Source organism: Planococcus citri, chromosome 1 (genome assembly GCF_950023065.1).
Source record: "Planococcus citri chromosome 1, ihPlaCitr1.1, whole genome shotgun sequence".
Lineage (NCBI taxonomy): Eukaryota > Metazoa > Arthropoda > Insecta > Hemiptera > Pseudococcidae > Planococcus > Planococcus citri.
The window spans coordinates 70643586-70656840 of record NC_088677.1 but is presented as its reverse complement, the minus strand read 5'-3'; the positions used below and the strand labels follow the sequence as shown (position 1 = coordinate 70656840).

General features: G+C 35.1%; 2 protein-coding genes across 11 annotated transcripts in view; one reads left to right on the top strand and one right to left on the bottom strand.

The window, feature by feature from the left end:
- LOC135844575 (uncharacterized) overlaps positions 1-13255 on the top strand; it is a 427884-nt gene that overhangs the window by 259430 nt on the left and 155199 nt on the right. The window lies entirely within an intron of this gene.
- Positions 104-4754, bottom strand: LOC135842802 (uncharacterized). Its single transcript, XM_065360481.1, has 6 exons — positions 2872-4754; positions 2124-2770; positions 1796-2021; positions 1093-1719; positions 582-1003; positions 104-492 (listed from the first exon to the last, which is right to left on the bottom strand). The coding sequence occupies exons 1-6, from the start codon at positions 4512-4514 to the stop codon at positions 167-169; spliced, it is 3891 nt and encodes a 1296-aa protein (XP_065216553.1). The 5' UTR covers positions 4515-4754; the 3' UTR covers positions 104-166.

Here is a 13255-nt window from a genome sequence, read left to right as displayed (position 1 = left end):
GTACAGATTAATGCAAAGAAGAAAAAAAACGTATGTATAAGGTAAGAGTACTTATATGAACCAAGTAATAGTACCTAACTATACCTAATTACAAAAATACAGAGTATTAAAAAAAAAAAAGAGGAGCAGTAGTGTATTGAAAAAAAAAAAAATATTGACATAACTTTTAATCTTGATCATCCATATCAATATCTGGGTCAATGTATCCGTAAGGTAGAGTACGTAGTCCCACTTTTCGTCTCTTGGATGAAACTTCTCCATATTTTTTAGTTGCTTCATGGTTTATTACCATGAACGGCCTTTTTCGTTGAATTTTATTTTCATATTTTACCTGTACAGGATTTGGAGGAGGGTTCAGGATAAATTCTTTCATATTTTCAAAATTTAATGATTTGGAGACTTGATGATTTAATGTGATCCCTCGAATCTTAACAACATATTTATATTCATTTTTCGCTGTTTTGACGCAATATCCATAATTCTTTGGTCCACCTGAAACACATACATACACCAAAAGAACAGTTAATTTATTGATTGTAAACAATTAATAAGAGCAATAATAATGGAGAAAAAAAACATACCACATATAAACTCAGTTATATAGGCCCCCTCGCCATATTCTGTAGCCAGCTCATCTCCCATTTGACCAAGGAATGGTCCAGTTTCAATTTTAAGGTCATGTGGTAACTCGGTGTAAATTATGGAGTCAGTGTCACAGTATAACACGCGATTACCCAACTTTTCCAGGTACTCATATAACACCAGACGTGCCTCAGCAGTTACATGTGCACATATTATAGGATTTATGAAGTTGGAATCTTCCGCGCATTCTTCAATCACTTTCCAATTTACGTAGGCAATATCGTTTCCATCTCTACCTGGCATAAACATGATGCTTGAAATCTCTTTAGATGGGTCCTCCAAGTATTGAAACAAGGTGGCTTGGGAGTCTATAATTGTTGTTGAGCCCACATTATTACACTGGCCAAACTTTCCCCATAAACTGTGAAACAGAAAAAAAACGAGATAAGTATTTGAATTCTCTACTTGAATACGCTTAACCTATTGATAAGAAAAAAAATAGAAGCTCACCTATTCAGGCACAGTTTACTTAGTGATCGCAGTCCCGGGTTAGACTGGATTTCATCCACTTTAAGAGTTATACCCTCCCTGTCATATAATTCCTTTACAAACTTCTTCTTATCCTCGTCTGTTCTTACATTGGGCGGGTATCCCGACGATTTCTGCTTTATGGTAGAGAATAAATCTATGTATTCAGAAAATAATCCACCTTTTTTGGTGTTTTTATCATACTGTGTACTCTTGTATGACCACACTTCATAGATTTGCTTCAATTGGTATCCTTTTTGAACAGCCTTACGGAGTTCAAGGCATGTATATGTACCAATGAATTGTCGCTGCTCTCCAGTATGATGACACGTATCCTGATTTTGTCTTTCCGCACACGCTCGGCATAGTGCAAACACCAGTTTATTATTTGTTCGAATTGGCAGCACAGGAAGGAACAAATCTTTGGGCGCCTCTACACAGACCTTGGCAACTCCAGTAATTGAGTTTAAACTTTGGGGTATGGTATCGCCAATTAGAATTTCAGGATGACCAATAGGGTAGGTACCATACTTATTGACATATGGGTACAGTGAATTAATGTCAATATATCGTATCTTCTCCCCTTTGGATTCATCAACTTTGTGATGCCTAAAACATAGATATCATATCATTAATTGACATAGGGAAAAAATATAAATTTATATAATGTGAAATGATATTTTACCTGCAAAAACTTTCTGTCCGTCCACCATAGAATGCCTCCCTGTTTGTTAATATTGGTGTGATGAGATTTGGATCTGTCAGATGTCTTCGTAGTAGATCATCTTCAGTACCCTCTTGAATGATTTGACATTCCCATTTTTCAATTATAATGGGATGACTTTCTAAGTTTTTCAAGTATTCCATTTTGGCCAGTGTGTTCTGATATCTTGACTCCATAGTAATTGCACCTATTCCAAGCAAAAGAAAAAAGAAAAGTGTTTTAAAAGATTGATATAGTTTAGAAAGTAGGTACCTTATATTTTTAATAGAAAAAAAAGAGAAGAAATTACCATCAGATTTTTTAGATCCTGCATATATAGGTGTGGTCCGATTAGTGAAACATGTGGGGCAACCGTGGAAGAAACAGCCTTGTATTTCTAAAATTAAAGGTCGTACTTCGGGTGGATCATCTATACCGAGTTTATCAACTGGGAATTTTGGACAGTACCCATCCACGCTATACCGTCCTATTCTTTTTTCAACTCCTCTATAGGCGGACTGCAACTTGACATTGTACTTGTCTTCAAAATACTTTAGGTACCTTATAGCTAAATCTGACTGGTTGTCTCGCATCCGGTATGTTTTGAACGTCATTAAAGGAATTGTATTTTCTGGCAAGTACTTGGTACGGTATCCATTCATGCAGGCTGCTGCAATGGTGGCAGATGATGTTAGGGGGTCTACACCTAGTTGACTAAGAAATAATTTCCGGAAGGTCAAAGACGCAATTCGCAAAATTTCTACATCTGAACGGCAGTATTTCAGCATTTCCCTTTGAAAGTTGAAGTTTTCATTCTTTTCGAGCTCCTTGTTATACCACTTGAAAAATTCTTTTCTATCTGTGTCTGACATACTGTCTGGATCATAGTATTTGGAATCTGGCAGAGGACCTTCATATCCTTGATTTTCAGATTTATTGAACATATGTGGGAAATACCTAAAAAAAAAAAAAAAAAAATGAATAAGTGTGTTAATTATTAGGCAATGCATAATAATATGATACATCAAATGTGTATTTAAATTGATGCTAAGACTCACCCTTTTGTTTTGTTTTGTATACCAAACATCTTGGGCAGTGCCGCCAGCTTTTTATGAAAAAAATTTAGTGTATCTTTGAATGTTACTCGGTCCTTGGACATTTGAATAATTTTGCTGCCATTGAGTATGATATTTGGGATCCAACCTTCCACTCGGATCATGTAGTCGGCAACAAACTGAAAATCGTACCCTCCCCCATTGTGGGCAAACACGTAAACTTGATTAAATTTTTCTGCTATATGACCTAGTATGGAGAACATTTTCTGCAGAAGATCATCGCCTTCCAAATTTTTGATAATGACTTCTCTTTTTCCACATTTTGTACAGTTTTCTTCTATATTGTATTTATCGATGCATTTCAGACACTGCATTTGAATAATGCAATAATTTGGTACATGTTGGTAACTTTTTCCATCAATAATAGGTGTATCTTCCACCCTACATTCAAAATCGAAAAATACAAAAATGATGTTTTCTTTATTTTTAGAGTTTCCTTTCTTCTTCTTCAATCGTTGAATGTAGCACATATGACCATAAGGCACATATTGATTACAGTTGTTGCAGATATAATGATAACATTTATGCTTTCTGTTGTTTATTGATGTTGTACAGTATTCTTTATCACAAATTTCACAAAATTTCATTTCATCGCAAACACTTTTAGATTTTTCAAAAAAAGGATGAGGTACTTCATGATTTCCATAACATTCGTTGCCATAAAAAGATCGCCCACATCTCCCACACAAAATTTCCTCGACTGATTTGTCACAAGGTGGGTGTGTTAAGCATTTTTTGCATTTTTCAATGTTTTTGCAGGGATGCCGATCTATATGGTCAAATCCCCTTTTGCATACGCGACAATAAAACCTCCAGTTGAAGGCTCCTGGTAGCCTTGTGATCACGTTGAAATGATTATTTCCATATAGCAAATCAATATATTTTTCACTACCCTGATTCCCTTCAAAAGATATTATTCGCCCCCTGCGATCTGCTCCGTCAAATACAGTTATCTTATAATCCTGCAGGTGATCTTGGAATTTTTGAACAATATCAATGCCTGCCCCATGCTCATCAATTGTAATCCCAGCTTCACTGCACAGTTTCTCCGCAGCAGCCTTTAAGTAGTCGCGATCTTTTCTTCTCAGTGAAACATAATACTTCTTATTTGTACTTCGATGAAGGTGTGCTATGCTCAAGGCTATAGCTCGAGGCAGGCAGAGTGAATCATTTGGGTTCACAATTGTGAGTATGCTTCTATTCTTCTTCTCGCAAAATTCGTCAAACGGTAGTAGTAAATATTTACCCCCTTTTCCTCTACCAATAGGCATTTCAATTTTTGTGACGTTGATTTTCAGTGGTTCATCTGTCATAAAAATAGAGTTGCTTTGAAGAACTTTTTCAAACTGGTTTAGAACTACTTCTGTTGAAATTTGATCAGAAGGTCTGAATGAAATATAAACTGGCCTATCACCATTTTGATTAGTTATTGTGATTCCTATTTTATCTGAATGTTTGCTGTCTTTTTTAACCAAAATATCAAGAATAGAATCCATAGCCATTTTAATAAATTGTTGGGGACTGTACCCAACCCTATCTTTTAATTTTATTGTTGTAGTTGTAGCTGTCGCATTAAATTTATTCATTTGACGTTGATATGATCCGAGTATGTCAAATAAATTTTCAGCAGATGTAGAAGATCCTATTTGAACAGAGAAAGAAAAACAAAAAAAAAGTAAATTAAAAATTTTTTTTAATCATTTTTTTTGTAAGCTATCCCTGTTCTTTATTGCTCCTCTTTTTTTTTAATTTTTTTTAAAAATATATTTTTTTTCAATTTGGAATTACTAAATAAAATTACAATACATACCACTAACCCCCCCCCTTACTTTAAAATAAATCAAACTTTATGGCTGCTAAATTTAACAACCAAATCTAGTAAATTCAAATTATCTGTGAACATAATGTCACTTTCATCTGGTACATTGACTTTTATAATTAAAATCGAGAAAGGTGGACACATGAAGGCAGGCAAATCAGGCTCATCATAGTAGTACAATTTATGTAATGTTTCAAATCTGCACCATAGATACTCAGCGTTGAAGTCATCACCTGGTATGAACCTAAGACGATTGCCAGAGTGATACCATGACATGTTAAACATGTTTCGAATAAAAATTGAAAATTGTTCTGTACATAAAGTAAGAGGAAAAAATTTTTTGTGGATATCGTGAATGATTTCTTTAATTTTATTCAGATTGAACTCTGTGAATTCGAAAATAAATATTTCTGTATCTAATTTCAACCCTAATTCATTTTTAATTTCATGATCCGAGATTTTCTTAACTTTGTAGTTTGGAACTCCTGAACAAATCAAAGAAAAAAAGAAAAAAAAGATTAGGTACTAAAAATTATTACCTTTACATTTTTTTTGTTTTCAAATTTCAATTTTGAAAGTATCTAGGTACTTACTTCTCTCCTCACCCCCCCCTTTTTTTTTTATTATGAAAAATAATTTTGAATTTAAAAGAAAATGAAATTTTATGAAATTTTAAATTTGAAAAATAAATAGAAATTTGATGAAATTTTCAATTGAAAAAAAAATGAATTGGTAGTTTTTTTTTACTTAATTTAGTACTTGATTGAAAAAAATAATTTTTGGAAGTCTTGAGTTTCTTATTTTTATTAATTAAACGCCATGAGAATAAGTGAGTATCTTTATCAAAATGTTCCCAGAAATCTTTTTTGGTAATGAAATTGTAAGAAGAAATTGCCCTACGCATCTCTTTTTCCGAATACCTAGGCTGGTCAGGCCTTACAACAAGATGACCTCTTACTAAATCTATCCAACGAATGTGTAATTTATCAAATTTAAGATGGGTTAATAAATAATGCCGAAACTGTTGAGCCAGATATTTGTTTATTTCGGATTCATTTTGGTCAGAGCATTGCCACTGTGGACGAAATTTTTCTACAACTAAATCACACATTTCATCACTTGACTGAGCCAAAAGAAAAAGAGCAGCACATGGAACATGATCCAAAATTTTGAAAATAACTTCAGGTGATAAATCCCAAAAATTGTCTTTTTTTCTGTACACTAATAGAGCAGAGAGGGGGGGGGAGGGTATTCAAAAAAATTTTTTAACCAATTGCACACACATACATTATAAAAAAAGAACCATTGTAAAATATTTCAAGATTCTCACCAGTTGTATTTGGTATTGTGACTCCACTTGTAGATGGTTGCTGTGATGAGTTTGAATTTGATACCACAGCTCTACTGGTAGATGGTTGAGGTTGTGGTTGAGGTTGTGGTTGAGGTTGTGATTGAGGTTGGGGTTGTTGCTGTTGAGGGTTATAATCCCATGGCTCAAATAATTCCTCAATTTCTTCTGGTGGTAAGTCCAACTTGAACTGACTCATTTTTTTTAAAAATTATTTGAAAAAACAAACGAAATGTCAAAAAAAATGAATAAAATATAGTTTGCAAAAAAAAATATAAAATTTTGAAAAAAAAATATGAAAACAATTCGCGAAAAATAGGTTCTCAAAAAAAATAACACACTAATAAACACTGATGAAATTGCAAAACAATTCGCGAAAAATAGGTCCACAAGAAAATAACACAGTAAGAACATATATACTTGGACACTCAAGAGCTCTAGACTCTTACAAACTTGAGAAAACAACTGATTTTTAAAATCAATCTCTGGTTTATTTTATACCCTGTGATCCTGTGATTCTTCTGTAGAAACTTAATTATAGAAACCTTTTCCAACATTCTTGGTGGTCAGTTGAAAGATCTAGGCTATTATCCTTAAAAGATCATTCTATTTAGCTGTCTCTTTAAGAAAAGAAAGAATATTCCAGAAAAAGGAACATTTCACAGCTAATTGGAGTTCTCTTTCTCACAAATTCGAATATATTGATAATGAATACGATTTAAGTATTATTGGTAGCCATTAGCTCATTACAGTAATTATCTCTTGGTATTTCTCATGCAAAATTCCATTACCTGCAAAAAAAAGAAGCAAAAAGGACACTTCACCATACCTACCTACATTCTACAGTTGAGCTATATGGTCATTTTGAAAAAGAAGATCTAGATAAGTACCTATGTACATATAATGGTTTGTTAATTTTTTCACATTATTTGTCAATTGACAATTTTCTAGATGATTCCATTTTGTTTCATTTTTGCTACTAATCTTGCTAATGGTTGATCATTTCATACATATTATAATAGGTACTCATTTTCTACTGGCTTACCTAGTATACATTCCTTAATGTACCTAATGTAAATGTGTGTGTGGTCAGTGGATACTTCTTTTTCTACTAATTATTCCTCTCAAATGTATTATATTTGTAGGTAAGAGTAGATTTTCGTGTGATTTCTCATATTTCTCACAAATAGGGAGGGGGGGGGGGTGAAGGGTACGGATAATGGTAGTTACACTCGCTTCTGTTAAACTATCTTTTGGTCCTTAAACCAAATCTCGGAAAAAAAATATGAAGATACTTATTAAATCTGTATAGGTACCCAACTGTAGGTATATACGTATAATTACGAGCACATACGTGATTGCATATTTTAAAAAAAAATATAATAAAACATTATTCGTGAATGAAAGAAAATGTACAGTTTGTACTTGAGCAAATAGACCCATATAGGTAAGTAGGTAGGTACTCGAAGAAATATACCCAACTGTATGTAAAAAATTACGCACTTTACCTAATAATAATTACAAGAGGGAAGGGGGGGCGGGTTACGGGTCCTTTCACTTGGGTTCCAGTACCCTCCACCCTTTATAGGTTAAGGTTATGCAAAAGTTTCAATTTTACTTCCCAAAGCAAAATTGAAACTCACTGTGTTGTTCCTACCCACGTCCGAGGGGAAAAAAAGTATAGGTACCTACCTATCTATATACACATACGTACCTACCCAAAAAAATTCGTGCATAAGCCAAACGTACTGATTTTTAAGGCTCCGAGTACATACACACATAGTGTAGAAAACGAACGCGTCGAGCGCATAGGTACTGGGTTTATAGGTACTGGGTGCAGAGGTACCAAAAAAGCTGGGTGCGAGTTCACGCCTTTACTACTCACGTTAAGGCAATTTCCAAATGCTGTTCTTCCCTCATAAAGGGAATTCCTCTGCCGTTGATGTGCTGAGGTGGACAGCGTTGGATGGCTCTGTTCGCGCTTCGCTGGACTGTGAATATTCCGTTAAATAATTCGGGAGCGTGATTTTCCCAGTATGCTGCAAACGCCGTCCTGTCCGCGCTGCAGCCTTCCCACGTGATGATGGGCATGGCGTGGATGATCGTAACTCCTCAGCGCTGGAGGTATTTGAGAAACGTTTTTAACAGCTCGCGTGTCGCAGCATCACCTTTCTCCTGCAAATCCATATTGCCACATGAAAGGATGATGCGCGTCGGGAATTCGTGATCAGCTATTGTGTCCAAGTTTACTTGCAGCTCTCTCATTCGAACACCATATCTCAAGATCCAGCATAACTCATCTAACTCATCTTTTAGGCCTTCGATCTGAAGGGCGAAATCGCGTACGATACCATAGACGACGCCATCACCCACGCTCGGAGCAAAAAGCGACGATTTGGTCGCCAGGGTAGTACGCAAAGTGCACTACACCAGAGTCCATAAAGATTTCGTAGCTCTCCGTGTAGATTCGTGGTTCGATTGGCCAATCTGCCGTTAGACCTTCCCGCTCGATTATATTTTCAATATTAAACCTATTGATCGGGAAGTTTGCCCAGATTACATCGAAAACTGTGGTCTGGACACGGACGTCGCGTTGGTTTTCATATTCACGCCCGTTTATGATTTGATTCCGGTATCTATCGCGCGGGAATTCGGGCTGGTCCCGGTATCGAAAATTGAAGATCGTGCGACTCTGGCGTAGTAAAGCACTGCGCCCAGGGGGATCTCGCCTGAATTGTTCGCATCTTATGGGTTACCGCAACAGCAGACTCTATCGAGCTTGTAAATCCGGCAAGTTAAACTATACCATAATACACAACGAAACCTAAATTAGAATATTAAGCGCCGCGTTAACCTTATCCTTTCAAGTACAGCAAAAAGTTTCCATAACTTATAATTAATGATTAACGAATATTTTAATTAAATCCTTTATCTGTTTCTCGTCTGTGTGCGAGTGTGTGTGTCGTAGGCGTTAGTAATGTGCCTTGCCTGATCCAGCACAGCACAGCACAGGCAGGCAGGCATAATATATTACAGAATGGAAACCATATCAAGCCTTATAGAGAGAAGAAGTTTTCTTCATTATGACGACGAGTTAATGAGATTAAAATTCAGCCACAACGAGCCGAAAAAGAAGATCGAACTCGAAGCTGCTGCGTTTTGTTGGTTTTCTTTCGACAATAGGAGTGCGTTGTAGGATGAAAAAAAAAATTGCCAAGGTAGTAGAAGTTTCAAAGGCGAGAAGAAGAAGCCTACCTATTTTTGCAACGTCTGCATTGCACATACCTACCTACTCAGTACTCAGGTTGACAAAGCAAAGTCTCCAACAACCACCGTACGAGTATATTGTATAGTGTAACGTATCGACCGTACAGTAAGTATAATTACATCATCGTACATATTTTATACGATGTAGTAGGTATCTAATCTGGTTGATAGGTAGGCAGAGGCAGAGGCAGAGGCACGAGAACGAGGACGATATTATTGTACGAGTACAAGATGATGAAGAAAGGGGGCGAGGGTGAGGCGATCCCCGACTTGACAATGTTTGCATGTGTGTAGAAAATTAGAGAAAAGCACGCGCGAGATTGAACGAGAGTGGAGTAGGGAAGAGCGGGAGGAGTGCGAGGAAAAAGTTGGAGGTTTTTGAGCGAATTCGGAGTCAACGAACATGTGTTGCACTCTGGCGGTGAAATGCATGAAACACATGTTATCATGCTGAAAGGGGGACATTTCCATACTCACGCACGCTTACACACGCGCACACACGACTTGTCGAGATGCGAATGAATGTGATTCTCTGCAAAAAGTCCCCCTTTCAGCATGTCGATGGTGGCGCCGCCACGAGATGTTAACGCCGAATTAGCACGCTGACGTTTTTCCCGAAGAAACAATTAATTTATGAATTTAGCGTCGCCTCGTCGCGCCGAGTTTTGCATATTTAAGTGGTTGTATGCGACGACGACGATACGAATTAGGTTGTATTACTCGTAGGTATCTGTACGAGGAGCAGGATAGGCTATGAAGACGAGCCGAGCCACGAGCAGCGAGCACTATACGTGAAACTTGACAAAGCGGTGAAGATATCGGTAATTCATCATTGTTATTGTCGCGTTTTTCATTCCCTTTTGCTTTTTATTTTCTTGCTTTTTATTTTCATTTAAATGAATATTAATTAATTTATTAATAAATAATTAAATTAAATTACCTATATTAAATTTAATTTATTTAATTAATCTAATGAATAGTGTGTGCTCTACTCCAGCTCTGGAGAAACTTGTGAGCGTTTCTCCAGCTCTTATTATTTTCCAAGGATTTTTGTAAAAATTAGAAAAGAGAGAAAAAAAATGCACGAATCCAATTTATGTCACTTTATATGGAAATTCTCAACCATTTGCGACTAATTTTTGAGATTAATATGTGGGGAAAAATGTTTTCCCTTGAAATTTTGACGTAATTTTAGATTTTCCCGTATTGGGGTAATTTTTCATATAAATTCAGGTGAGTTTCACTATATTTTTCGTAAAACATGAAAACGAAATAAAATTTCCAGGATGCTATGAGCAGTATTTAGAACGAATTTCGACCTTTTCAAATATTTTTCACGTAGGTGCAAAAGTTTTACAGAGACGAGATAGGGGACCATTTACAAAAAATAAGAATTGGAAGAACACAAGCGATACATATTTTTAAAGGTTACATTACCCTCGGCATGATGAATTTTTGAAGAATTATCAGTTCCCACAAATAACCAACTCAGCAATGACGAATAAGATTTTTCCAAACGGCTGGAACCGGGAGTTTTGAGGATTTTCCGGCAATGGATGAGGAACGAAAAATTTTGGCTGCTTCAGGTGACAAATTTCGGATCCCACGAATAACCAATTGGACGAAGAGAGAAGATGAATTTTTTGGCTGCTTCAGGTGATGGTTTTCTCTGATAATTGATCCCACGAATACGACAGAATGTTCACCCCAGTTTGAATTTTTTGGCTCTGTTTTGACTTGATGATGGATCGATAGATTTCCAGCAGCAATGGATTTTCGAATTTCGGCAACGGATTTCCAAGATGACCATGAACCATAGATTATTCGTTAACGGTTGACGAGGATTTTGGAAAGCTACGGGGTACTGCTCTATGAGCTCGTTATAATGTATATTAAACAGACGACAACCTTATACCAACCGAACATAAATCTAACAAACTACGATAAATATAATTACTAATATTAATTACTTAAATATACGCGAATGCATCGCGTCATTGAAGCGCCATCCTCTCAATACCTATTACATTTATTTATTTTCTGACAATATTTCATTTAGTTTTCAAGGATTTAATGTTTTTGATTTATCGATCGTAGTTGAATTTTAAAACTTCAGAACAGGGAAAAGGAGCAAACGTTTTGGCGATTTTCACCTTATTTTGATTTGACGCGAATCTAGATTTTCCCAGCTTGGAGTGAATTTTCACAATAATTCAAGTAAATTTCACTGTCTTTCTAAAAATTTATAATCGCGTCATAAGTATTTTTATCTTGCTAGAAGGAGAGGAAATTAAAACGAAAACGAAAACAGAGGCACTGAAACCGTTTACGAGCACAATATACTGGATTTTAGATGGCACAATCAAACAAAAAAAAAAAAAAATTCCACTGTTTTGAGCGGTTTTCCTTAGATTGTCATCGAAGTACCTACGCAAACTGATAGTCAACAATAACATTTAGATTATGAAACGAATGTTTTCGATTACATGAGACGAGATTTTTTTTCTTTCAAAAATATGTGGTAGAGTTTAATTGATTTACCATAAAAATGCAAATTTAAAATATCCGTTAATTTGTTACACTGATGAAAGTTTTGCAACGAATGATCTCAAAGCTCACTCTACTATAATGGAATTTCGATCAAAAGTTTTGGTACTCATTTAATTACTTGGTCATCACGTCGTCAACTTAATGTTGCTCTAAGTACAATGTTGGCAGAATATTAAGTATGCATTATGTGAAGCAACAAGAGATACAATGTAGCTTCGTGAATAGTTCAATTTCGTAGGGGTAATACAATCACTTATCCCGATACAATCACGTATCCTTGTCCCCGATCCATATTTCAACGAGCCGGGTTTTGAAAGAACTAGAGGTACGCCCCTTGGGGATCAAAGTTTGAAGATGTATAATAACAATGTGATGGCATCCACTCTTCAGTCCCACTATATATACATCCAACCAAATAAACAGATCTACAAAACCAAAGACTGTCTTACTTTCCTTTTGACAGTTTTATTAGATATAGTTTCTATTGATGTGAAATAAGAAATCACAAAAACAAAATTTATTTTAAATATTATTTTGTTGAAGCCGCAATATTGATAATAATAATAATAATAATAATAATAAAAATACTCAAAAGAATAAAAAGACGAAATTTGAAATCTCCTGGAATACCAAAGGAGATAAAATCCTCTGCCTAATCATACATATTTGAGAAGAAAATGTTAAACTTTTGAAGTAGGTAAGTAGATTGCAAAATGAAGATACAGTTAGAATGGAGAAATCCGATAGAGAGTTGATGTTAGAGAAGTGCGACGAAGTCATCGGATGGCTGTATTCTGAAAAAGTCGAGCAACTAATGGAAAGAGCCTCATAGACTATGAAAGACATGAAGCAACAACTATTCAAAACATTTTTAAAATGACAAATGTTTTGACCATCGAAATCTAGAAATTAAGAAAACTAATGAAATTTAAAAAAAATTGCAAAATTTCATGGAAAATACATAGATGACTGACGATAACAGTTATTTAAAATCATTTTTCCTAATCAATGAAATTCATTGTAATTTTATAACGTTACACTTGAAATTATTCCTGTCAAGTTGATTTTTCCGATTTTTTGATAATTTCGTAATCATCAATTTTACCAACATTACAAAATTAGCATAAACGTAAGGTATTCAACTTGTTAGGAATAATTTCAAGTGTATTTTAAAATTTCATATAATTTTATTGAATAGTGTTGGATCAATCCTCAGTCAATGACATTAACTAGCATAATTTTGATAACTTTTTAAAATGACAAATATTTTGATAATAAATGTTTGTTTTAAGTGTTGAATGGTTACATTTGATAAAACAAAATCAAAGGTTAAAACATTATTC

What these genes read in the sequence shown, in the direction of transcription:
- LOC135842802 (XM_065360481.1), bottom strand. Translation starts at nt 4,514, where the DNA reads ATGAATAAATTTAATGCGACAGCTACAACTACAACAATAAAATTAAAA. An exon ending in ATACAAAACAAAACAAAAGG is followed by an intron (nt 2,771 to 2,871) that starts GTGAGTCTTAGC and finishes TTTTTTTTTTAG; the next exon opens with GTATTTCCCACATATGTTCA. An exon ending in TATAACTGAGTTTATATGTG is followed by an intron (nt 493 to 581) that starts GTATGTTTTTTT and finishes TATGTGTTTCAG; the next exon opens with GTGGACCAAAGAATTATGGA.